Source organism: Phodopus roborovskii, unplaced genomic scaffold, assembly GCF_943737965.1.
Source record: "Phodopus roborovskii unplaced genomic scaffold, PHOROB, whole genome shotgun sequence".
In the NCBI taxonomy this organism is placed as follows: domain Eukaryota; kingdom Metazoa; phylum Chordata; class Mammalia; order Rodentia; family Cricetidae; genus Phodopus; species Phodopus roborovskii.
The window spans coordinates 6,831,836-6,846,974 of NW_026126578.1; the positions used below are offsets into that span (position 1 = coordinate 6,831,836).

A 15,139-nucleotide genomic window follows, 5' to 3' on the forward strand; every position below is an offset into this window, starting at 1 on the left:
TAAATATGGTAGCTGGAGCCTACTGGGATATACAGTGGGGCAACTGACGTCACAAAATAAGTGACCCATTTGTCTGTCTTGCCTAAGTCAGCTGCATGTCTTGATGCTGAAGCAGACCTCATCTTCCACCTCCTGCTCTCTCCATCCTGGAAAGTACAGGCTGCCTCTGCCTGAAGTCACAGCTCTCCCTGATGTGGCCAGGCCCGGCAAGAACGGAGATAGACACTCAGGACAAGCCTATCACTGTGCAGGAGTCTCAAACTGAGTGGGCCGCCTTGAGGAGAAGCAGGGGTGGTTGTGAAGTATTCCCATGAGGAGGACACAGTGGTGCTGGGTAACAGGTTGCATGCAAGGGGCTGAAGGCCATGCACTGCACAAAGGGCATCTGGGGCAAGTCCTAGGCACAAAGCCCATGCTACCTGTGGCTTTTGCTCATCTCCTATGTGGGAGCCATGGAGAAGTACTTCCCTCCTGTGCTCCAGTTTGTTCTGAGGGTTCCATAAGTTTAGTTTTATTATCTTACTAAACAGCTTCTATAGAATGTTCTAGGAAAAAAATGTTAGCACACAAAGAAGAAAACAAATGTCTGTTGACATGCTTAGGGGGCAGAACCTTAAGTAGGATCACTTGAAGAAGAGTTTTCCAACCTCCACCTTCCTTACACTAAAAAATGTAAGGTGCTTTCCTGTGCTCTGATATCACTTTTTTTTTTTTAAATAACATTTCTGCAAGTTTATATGGAGGATGGAGAAAAATATCAGCTAGAATAAACTTTAATTCTGTATATTAAAAAAAGAAAAGAAAAGAAAAGAAAATATCAGCCCAGTTCCTGACTCCCAGCAGGCCCTGAGCATTGTCCCACCCTGGTTCCTCCCCCATAAAATTATGGAACACCCTGCCTATCGCCACAGCTGTCCTAACACAGCCCACCCTGCATGTTTGCGCATCTGTGGGCCAGTTCTATGCTGCATGGACTCACTGCAGTCACCCTGGCTGGGGATGCTCTGCAGTCACGTGCACAGCCTGCGTCTCAGCTGCTTCCCCTGCCTGTTACTCCCTGCCAACAGCCAGGCATGTTTTGGTCTAGCCTGCCCACTCACCTCCCTGCCTGTCTCCCCTCTCTGTTCTGCAGGCTCTGCGGAGGGAGCGTTTAGGAGAGGACCCACTGCAGAGACCATCAGGTAAGATGAGCAATTGTGTGGGGCACCCTGCCAGTGAGAGGAGATGGAGAAACTAAAGTTCAGTGTAATCATAGGGATGGCTCAGTCAGTAAAGTATTTGAACTCAGAACCAGCATGAGGCCCTGAGTACAAACCCTAGCATAGTTGGAAAAGGATAGGCATGGCCACATGGGCCTGTAACCCCAGAACTACGAGGGTGGAGAGAAAAGATTTGCTGGAACTTACTCAAGGAAATAGGACTGGGCATGGCCAGGACTCCCATCAGCCTCCCTTGGACTCTATGTGTGTTCTCAGAGATGCTTGTGTTTCCCATACTCAGCCAGGTGTGGGGGTACACACTTGTATGTAATCCCAGCACTGAGGAGGCAGAGACATTTTGGCCAGCCAGCCTAGCCTACTCTATGAGTTCCAGGCTAGCAAGAGACACTGTCTGAGAAGTAATGGACAGCTGCTGAGGAATGTCACCTCTGTCCCATGTATGCACACACATACATACACATACATACACATGTGTACCTGTGTGTACTCTCTCTCTTCTCTCTCTTACACACACACACACACACACACACACACACACACACACACACACACACCAGAATCAGCTGGAGCATTAATACTAGTACTCAGTTGGTAAAAGCCAGAGCTAAACGCAGGACAGATCTGAGGGTAATTTTATACCCATGCTGTCTCTTTAACTAGAGTGTCAGGAGAACATCTTGAGTGACCAATATCAGGTATAAGCCATGGCTGTTCCTCAGTGAGAACAGAGTTGTTGTGCAAACATAAAAGTATTTTATTTTCTGTTTGCTTTTCTGAGATGCACTGTATATCCCAGGCTGCCCTCATCATGACCCTCCATCCTCAGCCTTCTAAGTATCCCACCAAACGTGCCTTCTTTTGCTTTTCCTCTCAACAGCCAAATGAGAGATGTGTAGCTGTCCTAGCTTCAAAAGCTAGAGCCCAGCACAGGGAGACTGAAGCACTTAGCTATAATCGAACAGCCCCCAAGCGGTAAAGTGGGTTATTAGAACTCAAATGACCTTCAGGGTCGCCCTTCCCCTTGTCTGTTACTTACTCTGTCCTCCTACAATGACCCTAGGCCGCAAAGCTGCTGTCCACGTGGACTGGAGCTGACATCACCCGCCCACCCATCAGGAACCCTGCTGCCAAGTTTGTGCTCCGAGACATGGCTACTGATAACAGCAAGGTGGCCGATGGGCAGATCTCTACTGAGGTCAGCGAGGCCCCTGTAGCCAGCGACAAGCCCAAAACCTTGGTGGTCAAGGTGCAGAAGAAGGCCGGGGACCTCCCTGACCGGGACACATGGAAGGGCCGCTTCGACTTCCTCATGTCCTGTGTGGGCTATGCCATTGGCCTGGGCAATGTGTGGAGATTCCCTTACCTCTGCGGGAAAAATGGTGGTGGTAGGTGGCCACCTGGTGACCTCAGGCCAGGTCTTTGCGTCTTCTGGGTCTGGCTTAAGGGAAGGGAGGGTCTGGGAACAGGTCCTATTTGCTGCCTCTTGTCCTTTTATTGAGAGTTCCCAGTGACAGTTGTCTGTGGCAGTGATATCAGAAGCTTCTGTCTCTTGTAAGAGCTGTGGTGCATTTTGAAGGAAGGATGCCTTTGGGCCTGCACCCTAGCCCTGGGTAATACTTTCCCAGAGGGACATATAGGAAGTGTGGGTAGGAGCCAAAGCTGCTGGGTAGACTCAGGGCCACAAGTGCATCTCTCCTCTAGGGGCCTTCCTGATCCCGTATTTCCTGACGCTCATCTTTGCGGGTGTTCCTCTCTTCCTTCTGGAGTGCTCGCTAGGCCAGTACACCTCCATTGGGGGCCTGGGAGTGTGGAAGCTGGCTCCCATGTTCAAGGGTGAGTGTGTGTGTGTGGGGGGGATGTTGGGCATGTGGAGGGGCCTCACTCAAGGTCCTCAGAGAAGAAGCAGCCTTGGATCCATATCTGAGCATGCCCTGTGTATGTCCCGCCCCAGGTGTGGGCCTTGCTGCGGCTGTGCTGTCCTTCTGGCTGAACATCTACTACATTGTTATCATCTCCTGGGCCATCTATTACCTGTACAACTCCTTCACCACGGTGAGCTGCTGCTGGCCAGGGCCTACGTGGGCTGTGGGATCCCCAGTGTGCTCCCTGGGTCAGTCCTTGAATGAGGTGCATAGCTTGTCTCCTATAGTATCGTCCCTGGCCAGCTGTCCTGAGAACCTCAGTCTAGCACTTCTGGCATCCCACAATTGAGTTCATTAACCCCCTTTGTATGGACTCAGAATGGCATGAGTTTCAATGCTGACTCTATAATCTACCAACTGTGCAAGTTCAGAAATGAGCTCAACTCCTCTGAGACCTCTGCTGTCATCTATGGTCATGACCCAGCAATTCTGTTCCTGAGTCCAAAGAACAGAAAGTAGGGTCTCAGGAACACGGGGATCTATGCCGTGTGTTCACAGCATCGTGTTTGTAAGAATCAACATTCACAAGTAACCCAGGGTCCCCAGGGGACGTGTGTGACTGAATTGCATGTATGCAGTTGAATATTACCCGGTCTTAACGAAGGAAGAAACTCTGACCCATGTACTGTGGGCATGAGACTGACCATAAGACTGTCACAGAGAACAGATGTTGGGTGATTCTACCGGCATGTGGTCCTTGAAGAGGTCAGACTCCAAAAGTTAGAAGGCACCATGGGGGAGCCAGAAAGGTGGGGAGTTAGTGAGTAAAGGAGACAGCATTTCTAGAAAGTGTGTGTGTTTCATGCTGCTGGGCTACACAAGGGACAGTGGTGAATTTTACATGGTGGAAGGAAACAAAAAGTGAAACTCGCCCCTTAAGTCATGTATGAAGAGCCTGTCTGCTGCAGTCACCCATGAGGGCACTGTGTAACTTGGGAGCTGGTTCTTGGTGGTGGGGGAGGGTAGGAGTTCAGATATGGGTGTTGTGATCTTGTCCTGAGAGCCATTGGGAAGGAGATGTAGGAAATGGTGATGAGGGTGGGCAGGGGCTTAGTGGGATCTGTCTATGTCTTACAGACCCTGCCGTGGAAACAGTGTGACAACCCCTGGAACACTGATCGCTGCTTCTCCAACTATAGCCTAGTCAATACCACCAACATGACCAGCGCTGTGGTGGAGTTCTGGGAGTGAGTGGGGACTGGGCACAGGGCCGGGGAGGGTGTGCCAGCTGGGTGGCAGCAGGTAATGTGGCTTCTCTTTCGTCTTTCAGCCATTCATCCCTGAATGTTTCTTGAACACCTGTTGTGTGCCAGGATAGAGACCTGAGCATGCCAACAGGCATTGGCAGCCTCAGATGAGGCAGGGGAGATGGCCTGAACCAGCCTGCTTGCTATGACATGCAGGAGACTTAGTGGGACAAGAGAAGGAGTGTGTGTGCAGGCTCAGTGAGGAGAGGGGTTACAGAGGGACCAGGTGAGGGGCTGTGCTAGAAGCAAGCGCAAGTTCTGGGGCTTGGGAGGTCTTAGTCATCTATCCTCCAGATTCAGACAAGAGGATCCTGTGCAGTAAGAGGTCTCAGGCAGGAGAGTGACCATGTGGTCCTACCTGGGACTTAGGAGGATACCATGGGGCTGGGTAGAGCACAGTAGAGGAGGCTGTGCAGTAGCTCAGGTGTTACAGTTGATACCAGCTCCTGCTGTATAATCTCCAGGGTGACTGTCATGATCCCAAGGTCCCTGTCCAAACTACAAGGTCATGACGTCACTAGAACCCCTGGGGAAGGTATGGTCTGTGTCGGAGCCCTGGTCACTCACCTCCCACTGGCCCGTGTAACCCTTTCCTCCTTTATCCTCAGGCGCAACATGCACCAGATGACAGACGGACTGGACAAGCCAGGACAGATCCGCTGGCCGCTAGCCATCACGCTGGCCATTGCCTGGGTGCTTGTGTATTTCTGCATCTGGAAGGGTGTTGGTTGGACTGGAAAGGTAGGGAAGTGTGTGCCCAATGGGTCCACACAGGAGAGGGTTCGGTTCTATAGGAGGAGGTGTGTCCTGGGCCAGGCCCATGACTCCTACAAGCTGCATCTAACTTAAGGCCCTTTCAAGTCTCTGTGCCTGGATTCAGTCTTGTGAAATGAGAGAAGCCAGTGACAGGGTCACACACGCCACTGGCTTGATGAAGACATCAGATGGTGGGTGTTGTTCCAGGGTTGCTGAAGCAGCTTCTCCTGGCACTTATTCTGTGCTGCCCTGTGTTCTGATCCGTGGATGAAGGGGTAGATGGCTACAGGCACACATCCCCAAGTTCAGATCCCTGTATGATAACTAGTCGGCTCTGTGACCATGGGCATATCACCCTGTCTCCCCAAAACTCATTTTTCTCCTGTGCAGTAGACATACCCAGTGTTTCATTGCCATAGTATTATAGAGGGGACATGCCATTCCCATCTTACTTACACAGTGCAAATGGAAACCAAACTGGGACATCTGGCTGGACCCATCTGGGCACTGACTCGGGAGGGCAGCTGGCCTTAAGTTCTGTTGAAGAGTTTGGGGACAGAGTTATTTGACTTCCTCAAGACTCTGGTCTGAAGGAAACCTGTGGTACAGTCTAGTAGGCTCGTCCTCAGATCCTGTGCTGGAGTCAGGGGACCTCCCATCTGTCTCCATGACTAGGGCAAGTATCGGGCCCTTCCAAGCTCACTGCAGGAAGCAGAAGAGTGGGGGCTTTATTTAGGGCTTCTGAGGATATTTGAACCTCAGCACCCCAGGGAATAGCCATTTGTACTTGGACAAGTCACAAGGCCCCCTCTGAGCTTCAATCCCCCCATCCGTTAGGGGCTGAGAAGCAATCTATGCAGAATGCAGGCCAATGCCCTCTACATGGAAACTCGGTGTTTAATACCATTTATAACCATTGGTGGTGGTGGGTGCCCAGAATTCTGGTTACTTATCAAGGACATAGAGTGGGGGCCTCCCTCACCGTATCATTTAGGGATGCTGGCCCATCTGCCTGTCCTTCAACAAGTTTCTATTGAACACCTACTCTGCTAGGTCTCCTGCTGAGCATGGAGAATAGGGAAGTGTAGACTGGAGATGTATTAGGCATGGCCTGTGACCTCATACATCCAGCCTCTTTGCTCATCCTGGTTGAAAATAATACCCATTTGCTATACAAGCAAAAACAAGGCTCAAAGAAGGTAAAAAAATTACCCAAAGTTACGCAGCCTGCGGGTCCTACTGATGACTGAGTGCTCTTTTTTAAGTTGTTTTTTTCATGGTTTGTGACTGCTTTTCTTAATACTGAGGGATCTGAGAGCCCAATAAGAGGGATAACAATAACATACTCACCCCCCAATGTGGGGATCATATCAAGCTTGGGGGGCAGCCAAGATCAAAAAGAAGCTCAGTGCACAGACCAGTTTCTGACAGCTCTGCTCAGCAGAGGCCACAGTGCCTTGCCAGCAGCAGCTCCATTTCCAGAGGGTTCTTAAGCAATGTAAGTCACAAACTAGGAAAAGTTGATGGCATTAGATTCAGTAATTGTATGCTAGAAGTTTTCCCAAGCGTGAAATAAGTCTTTTTCAGGAAAAAAAAAATTGTATACACACGGGTTCAGTGTTGCGTTTAGATCTCTGTATAGCTGGAAAACCATAGGGGGAGCTGGCACTGCCCAAAGGGCCTTCTGTAATTAAAGATCATTTTCCTCCTGAGAGAGTAAGGAAGCATTTAGGAACTGAGCAGGAATGAACCTGGCCTGTGTGATTAACTTCACATACATCAACAAGGTGACTCGGTCATTTGAGCCCTTTTTATAAGAACATGTGGTCAGTCACACAGAAAAAGTGAAAAACTGAAACACTGCATGGTTGTCAGACATCATCTATCTATAGAGTCCACTGGGTGTCACAGATGGCTACAAGCATTGCGAGAGCAGAGATGTCAGCCCTGTGTGGCCTGTCCTTCACATATCTACTAGGAGCTGTCTACAGAACCTTTTGTGCATGTCCACATGGACTTTTAACTTTCCTTGTTATCATATGTGTTACTTGGATAATGTAGAAATAAAAAAAAAATAGAGGTGGGGCTGAGTATGGTAGCACACAGCACATCTCTAATCTCAGCACTCCAGAGGCAGAGGTGGGTGGCTGTATAAATTCCAGGCCAGACAGGACTACATGAGACCTTGTCTCAAATAAAAACAAAAACAAACAAACAACAACAGCTCACTCCTGTAACCCAAACACTCAGAAGGATGAGGCAGGAGGATCACTGTGAGTATGAAGCCAGCCCTGAGCGTCACAGAGAATTCCAAGCCTCTAACAGAGGATGGAGGCTGGGGAGGAGAAGGGTGTGTCTTCCTCCTTGCCTGCCCACAGAGAGGCATTAGCCTCCTAAGCCTGGGAGGAGAAGGATGGAGAGAGGAAGGACAGAAGACAGCATTGGGTTAATGGGCCCTGAGCCAGTGGTGGAGACTCCATGGAGGGGCTTCAGAAAGGTAGGCACGCCTAGCAGGCTAGGGAACCGGAGGCTCCTGAAGGAGGAACAGATAAGGTTCTGCAGAGCAGATGCAACCCTAGGCTCCTTTGCTCTTAGGTGGTCTACTTCTCTGCCACATACCCCTACATCATGCTCATCATCCTGTTCTTCCGTGGAGTGACACTGCCTGGGGCCAAGGAGGGGATCCTCTTCTACATCACTCCCAATTTCCGCAAGCTGTCAGATTCTGAGGTGAGCATCCCGCCCTGGCACACCCCACCGGGTCCTCAGGGCATACTGCGGCCACTAAGTACCAAGTATGTCAGGTAGAGCTGAGGATTCCTGGACAGGCAAGCTGCGATGATTCTGTACTTAATTGATTCTGAGATTCTGATCCTCTGCCCACAGGTGTGGCTCGACGCAGCCACCCAGATCTTCTTCTCCTATGGGCTGGGCCTGGGGTCCCTGATCGCTCTTGGAAGCTACAACTCTTTCCACAACAATGTGTACAGGTGTGAGGGGGGCGGGTCCTGAGGCTTTCTTCCTGACCACGCCCTCCTGGGAGAGGCACCTTGAGGCCATGCCCCAGGAATGCATGCCAATCTCTCTGCCTCCTGTCTTGGGACACTCTCCTATTGTCACACACTGGAGACCATGCTTTCATCTAAGACTACATTCCTTGTGGATCCCAAGCTCCGAGGCCACGCCTTCTGTGCCACACCTACCCTGGCTATTTACATATCCCTCTTTATCCTCTTAGGCAACCCCTTTCTTCCTGCTCTATCCTACCTGTTTTACTCTGGAATTGCTCTTCTAGAGCCACAAGACCCCGTAGTTCCTCTTCTAGAACCTTCTTCCCTTCCCTTGGAAGTCACTGCGCTCTGACCCCACTAGCCTCTAGTCACCCTTACCCCCATCTCACAGGCCCTCTTGCTCTTCAGGGACTCCATCATCGTTTGCTGCATCAACTCCTGCACCAGCATGTTTGCTGGCTTCGTCATCTTCTCCATTGTGGGCTTCATGGCTCATGTCACCAAGAGATCCATCGCCGATGTGGCAGCCTCAGGTTAGCACTTTACCTGGGGAAGGCAGGGCTTGCCATGATGGTATGTGTTGTCATGAGGATGTGTGTGGGTCCAGCTGGAACATGGTCACCTCCATGATACAAAGCGCTTCAGACTAGACTTTTGCCATAACTCTAAAAACATTGCTACTCTGTAGGTTGTGCCCACTCTGCTCCCATGGTCACCAGTGCCAAAGCCAGGAAGACCCTTAATGCCTGACATTTTCTCTTTTGGCCAAGGCAAGCAGAGGGACTGTGTCCCTGGAAGGGACCCCTGAGGTTCAGGAAGGTGATGTGACTTGCCCCTTGGGGAATTGGGTTGGTGATGCTCTCTGCTGAGGTTCTTGTCTCACTCACAGGTGAACCCCCTCCTCCAAGCTCACTCTCCTGGAACTCTTCAGCTTGTCACTTCCACCCCTCCCCTCATCCCCCATCCCCGCTCCAGAGCCACACCCTGGAAGAGCACAGTATCCTCACAGGGGTTTCTCCTGAACTCAGCCATCCCCTCTGGGGTCTCCAGACCCACACTGCCCCAGGCCCAGACAGACATCTCACATCTGTAACTTCCCACCTCATGGAGGGTTCTGCTGCCCTAGGCCAGCCTCAGCCTCCTCCCACCTGCCCCCATCCTTCACAAATACATCAGTTCCAGTGTCTGCCTCCTTCTTGTATCTCCATCCAGCCTCTCCACACCTGCACTGTTCCTGCCATTGGCCAGGTCCCATGGTCTCTCAATGGAGGGTCTGGTCCACCTATCAGTCTTCCCTCTCAGTGCTGACTCTCACTGCTTCCTAAGAGATGACAGTGTACACACAAGGTTACCCTAAGGATGAGCTGAAGTCAAAATGTGCCGTGTGTGGGGTGTGTTGGTGTGCCGGGTGTGTGTGCCAGGTTGTGTCAGGTGTGCTGGGTGTGCCGGTGGCACTCAGTCTCTCTCTTTCCTCTGTTTTGCCCTCCCCACCAGGCCCTGGGTTGGCATTTTTGGCATACCCTGAGGCTGTGACACAGCTGCCCATCTCTCCTCTCTGGGCTATCCTCTTTTTCTCCATGCTGCTGATGCTGGGCATCGACAGCCAGGTGAGTCCCCCAAAGTACCATGAGGACCCCCATGGGAGCCAGCTTGGTCTTGGTTAGCCCCCCTAGTGCCCCGAAGGCCTGAACCCAGACCATCCCTGCTGTCTGGGTATAGGCTTCCTGGATTTGAGTGGGTGGGTGGAGGCTGGCTGCAGCAAGTGGTTGACCCCATCCTTCTCCCAACAAGTTCTGTACTGTGGAGGGCTTCATCACTGCCCTGGTGGATGAGTACCCCAGGCTCCTCCGCAATCGCCGAGAACTCTTCATTGCTGCTGTGTGCATCGTGTCCTACCTAATTGGCCTCTCTAACATCACTCAGGTAGGCTGACCAGCATCCGGCATGCCTCAGAATTTCCCCCAGGGCTTGGCACATCTTTTTACACCAGGAAACATGTTCACGTCCAAGACCCAAAGCGCTCCAGCCCTTGGGCCTCCTATGCTACTATCTTTCTCTGCACTGAGCACCATCCCCTATGCCTAGCACTGTGAGATTCATGGAGTCCCAGACTGATGAGAGAGGCTAAATTTGCACTAGAAAGTGCGGGATAAATTTAGGAAATGTTGCACCCATCCTAGCCATAACCACCACCTGCTTCCTGGAGGAAGAGAAAGGGGTGATATAAGGATGGGGTGGTGTGGGGATGGGGTGATATGGGGATGGGGTGATGTGGGGTTGGGGAACCGAGAAGGTGGAGAGGATGAGGTGACTGAGGGTATGAGCAAAAGGAGGGGGTCGGGGAAATGGAGGATGAGGGGGATTGCAAATGTTCACAGAAATGAGTCAGAATTGGGAGTGGGGCCTTTGACAGGGACACGTGCCAAGTCCATTCTGGTTATCTCAGGGAGAAATGACCAGCACACCTGCTGTGGGATAGCTTGTCCCTGGGATTCAGCAGTTATCATGATGGGCACTGTCATGTTGGTTTTCTAGGGGGTTGTGTTTAATGGGTGGAAAGTAACAGACATACTGTCTTTTTCTGAGAGAAGTGCCAGGAGAGAAATGGATAGTAGGATCAAGAGTGACCTGCAGGGTTGGGGTGGGGGCTCTACCTCAGATAAGGTAGATAGGAGAGGCCCCTCTAAGCATATGACCATTGAGCTGAGACTTATGAGGTGAAGCTGGGCCAGTGCTGGGGTGGGGGTGGGGAATCTTAGGGAAGCAGGCACAATGGCTCGGTAGCAGGAATGCATCTGGAGAGCTAGAGGGAGGGGAGGAGGCCACTGTGGTGGATGGAGGCAGAGAGTGGGAGGGTGGATGGGGTTGTCAAACCAGACCTTGCAGGCTTTGTGGTTAGATTTCACTTAAAAGAGCTCTACCTATTGTTTTGTGTGAGTTAGGAGAGGGTTTAAGCAGGAAAGAAGAATCACTGATACATGCTGGTGATGACTGGACTGCTTTCCAGGCCTACTGAAAGCCCCTGGAAATGAAGCATTTCCCCACCACCCAGTGAGCAGCCAGAGACTCAAAGCTTTCCCGCTGCAGTGTGCCTACTCCCTGGCTCTCTGGGCCCTTGGGACTAGGGGAGCATATGAGGGGATGGAGCCATGTCTGCACTTTATCCCTTTGTCTCTTTCAGGGGGGCATTTATGTCTTCAAACTTTTTGATTATTACTCTGCCAGTGGCATGAGCCTGCTGTTCCTGGTTTTCTTTGAGTGTGTCTCCATTTCCTGGTTTTATGGTGAGAACCAGCCCTCTTCCTTAATTTATCCATCCACCCATCCATCCAACCACCCATCCTTGTTCACTAATGGTCTCTGACTACTAAACCTGTATTTCACCCTTTTAACATTTCCACAAGCTACGTTGATGTACGTGCTAGCTACCCTTTTAAGACAGTGTGACTGGGACAGTCTCATCTACTCATTTTAAATGCAAGCCAGGGGCTGTAGAGATGGCTTAGAGGTTAAGAGCACTTGCTGCCCTTTCAGAGGACCTGGGTTCAGTACCCAGCACATCCCATGGATACTCAGAATCTCCTGTACTAGGAACCCAATTCCTTCTTCTGACCTCTGTGAACACTGCATGAACATGTAGACAAACACTCATACACATAAAATAAAAATAAATAAATCTTAAAAAATAAAATGCAATCCATCATGACTTCATAAATTTAAGGATTTAAAAACATTGGCTTGAATTCTTGTTAGGGGGCTGGCGAGATGGCTCAAAACGCTTGCCACCAAGTCTGGCAACCTGAGTTCAAGCGCCTGAGCCCACCTGTGGGGTGACATAAGCTCCCCCAAGTTGTCCTCTGACTCCCACATGTGCCTCCCCACACACAAATTAAATAAATGTGAAAAAGAAAAAGAAGTGTTATCTGTAAAACTTTACAACTTTTTACAGGCATGTGCTTAATGTCTGTAAATCGTATATGATTACAGGTGTGAACTATTTTAGAACAAATCACAAAGGAGGAGCCTAATTTAGTTGTTTCTTGTGGGGTCAAGGTTTCCCAAATGACCGCCTGGGAGCCTGGGAGTCCAAAGACCTAAGAATGTCCTTCCCAAATAGCAGCTACCTCAGCAGGATGTGCACCTTCAGAAGGAGCCTAGCACTGTGCTCTATGCTCCCCTCCATCCTCCACCCCCCACCCTCCTCCCAGCACTGCCTAACCCTCCCACCTCCACCCCACGGGCTTCCTTGCCCTGTGGCCCACAGTGAGCAGTGAGGGCTGCTTCAGGGTTTCTTTCACACACGATCAGTTTCTCACAGTAAGACCACCATGGCGAAAGGTGCCCCCCCCACTCCCGACACAGCCACTGAAGGTATGGCTGTGACTAGTATCTGTGGGAGCGGCAGTTGTGTCTAAATACTTACATGTTCTGGTGCTATAGGGCTATAGGCACTGAGTAAAGCCAAAGCACATATCCCATATAAGAAACAAGGACACTGGGGTTCGTAGAAGTGAGGGGACTTGCTCATGGCCACACACGGAGAAAGTGGTAGAATTGGGTCCTAGACCACTGACCTGGAAACTCTCTGGTCCTCTGCTTTTATGCCCATGTCACAGGTGTCAACCGGTTCTACGACAACATCCAGGAGATGGTTGGCTCCAGACCTTGCATCTGGTGGAAGCTGTGCTGGTCCTTTTTCACACCCATCATTGTGGCGGTAAGGATGGGACTTGACCAGCCACTTAGATGAGGCTAGCCCACTGGGATAAAGCTAGCCTACTGGGTTGGGGCTGACTGGGGTCCCTGAAGAAACTTGTGGAAGTAAAGGCAAGATAAAGCTCTCCAAGTCTCCTTCTCCTGCTCCGCTCAAGTAACACTTCCCCCTTCTGTTTGTGGGACATCTGTGTCACCCAGATCAGCTTAACCCAGGAAGAAGCCCAGGCTCCTGACAGGCAGAAGCTTCTCTTCCTCAGCAAGTCTCATCCTCTCCACGAGGGCCGCTGAGGTCCTGAGAACCATGGCAGGGTCAGCTCAGGTCCTTGAGATGGGGACTAGATTGTTGCCTATATTGTGCCCTGTATGAGATCATGGTGGTCTGGAGAGGCCATCCAGTGCACTATACTGGCTAGTCGGCAGGCAGGAGCCCCCTCCCTAGGCCTTTTCCAGAAATGGGGTTCTGCTTTACCGCCCACTTGCACAGCGGCAGGATAGCTGAAGTGGAGGTAGGACCTTGCTTGGTCCAGCACCCAGGACTGACTATGCCCTTCCCCATCCATAGGGCGTATTTCTCTTCAGCGCTGTGCAGATGACACCCCTTACCATGGGAAGCTACGTTTTCCCCAAGTGGGGCCAGGGCGTGGGCTGGCTCATGGCCCTGTCCTCCATGGTGCTCATCCCCGGGTACATGGCTTACATGTTCCTCACCCTAAAGGGCTCTCTGAAGCAGGTAAGCTCTTCTGCAACTCGGGGGCTCTCAGGGTCTAGTTGGGAAGGTCGGAGTCAGCAAGCCAGCACCATGTAGAGTGACAGAGTACACCTCTGAGGCACTGGGGACCTCCTGCCTGGGTGGAAGAGGGTTAGGGTGGTCTCTGAAGTCTGAAGATAAGCTAGACTAAGTGCTAGAAGCAGAAAGAGTGTTCTTAGGAGGAGGGTAGGATGGGAAGCTTGTACAAAGGTCAAGGGGTCAAAATGCCATGCATGGTAAGCAGGAGGGAGGTCAGAGTGGCTGGAGGGCAGAAGGAGGAAGCAGGTGGGGGTCAGAGTAGGCTGTGTGAGACTCTGCAAGGGAGGGTGTGGCAGGCAGAGGAACAAGCATGGCTTCAGTATCTGAAGAGCAGAGGGCAGTGTGGCCGAGGTGGCTAAGTGACGAGGGGGGAGACACTGGAGTGTGAGAAATAGCTTTTACACTGGGTGAAACGGGCGTCTACTGGGTCCTGAAACATGGAGGGGGCCATTCTGACCGGCTTGCTGCCACTCTGCAATGGAGGCGAGATCAAGAGAGGACCAGTCAGGAGCCTCCGGTCATGCAGATGAGAACAGGGTACTCTGGCCAGGTAGCCTCCACCCTGTGAGGCACTGGGCTCTTTAGGGAGGGGACTAGAGCTGGGTGTGGTGGAGGGAGAGGGATGGGAAGGGCTGGTCCCCACTGCAGGGAGCCTCACCATCCCCCCCTGCCCACAGCGCCTCCAGGTCATGATTCAGCCCAGTGAAGATATCGCACGCCCTGAGAATGGTCCTGAGCAGCCGCAGGCTGGCAGCTCAGCCAGCAAGGAGGCCTACATCTAGGGGTGCAGTCCCCTCACCACCCAACACTGGCACCCTGGCCTGACTGTACCCACACACCCCTTGAAGACTGAAGATGCTCTTTGTCTCCACCTACCTCAAGGGGCGGGTCCAGACACCATCACCATGCAGAGAGGGGAGGTGGGGGACAGTCTGCCCCTGGGTGGACCCTACATGGGCAGCCACCCCTGGGGGCTTTCGCAGAGGCCTGGTGACTTTTCCTTCAGGCCCCACAGCGGGAGCAGGTGGTGGCCTTTGTAGCTGCCACTGTAGCTCATTTTAATGCTGCCAGAGAGGGTGACAGCTGAGGCCACACACTCCTGGCTTTTAGTCATATTCAGACTGTTGCCCTGTGCCCCAACTGAAGACTGTTATGCAGACTTTCCTGTCCACTTGGCTCTTAACTGATCATGGACCAGGGCTACGGCTTTTTGTTTGTGGCCATTGGGAGCCAGGCCAGTCTCTTTCCTTCCCAATTTCTCCTTCCTGAGGCAGCTTCACAGACCACCCCCAGACACCTCTGTGGCTGTTCACAGAGCAGTGCGGAGAGGGTCTCTGTCCCTGTGACCCTGTGACCCGGGCAGCTCAGTGCCCCCTGTACCACCTCCCTAGGTGACCCTAATAGCAGCAGCCTCTCCAGAAGGGCTGAGTGTGCTGAGGAGAATAAAAAAAAAAAAAAAAAAAAAAAAAAAAAAACGGAA

At 51.7% G+C, this 15,139-nt stretch overlaps 1 protein-coding gene across 1 annotated transcript; it reads left to right on the plus strand.

The window, feature by feature from the left end:
* The first annotated feature begins 1,027 nt into the window (after positions 1–1,027).
* Slc6a1 (solute carrier family 6 member 1) lies at positions 1,028–14,863 on the plus strand. The gene is made up of 15 exons (XM_051203691.1): positions 1,028–1,181; positions 2,281–2,605; positions 2,922–3,053; positions 3,172–3,272; positions 4,220–4,329; positions 4,998–5,130; positions 7,741–7,875; positions 8,032–8,135; positions 8,565–8,689; positions 9,651–9,763; positions 9,948–10,079; positions 11,338–11,440; positions 12,773–12,873; positions 13,435–13,602; positions 14,337–14,863. The coding sequence occupies exons 2-15, from the start codon at positions 2,368–2,370 to the stop codon at positions 14,439–14,441; spliced, it is 1,800 nt and encodes a 599-aa protein (XP_051059648.1). The 5' UTR covers positions 1,028–1,181; positions 2,281–2,367; the 3' UTR covers positions 14,442–14,863.
* Positions 14,864–15,139: the final 276 nt, after the last annotated feature.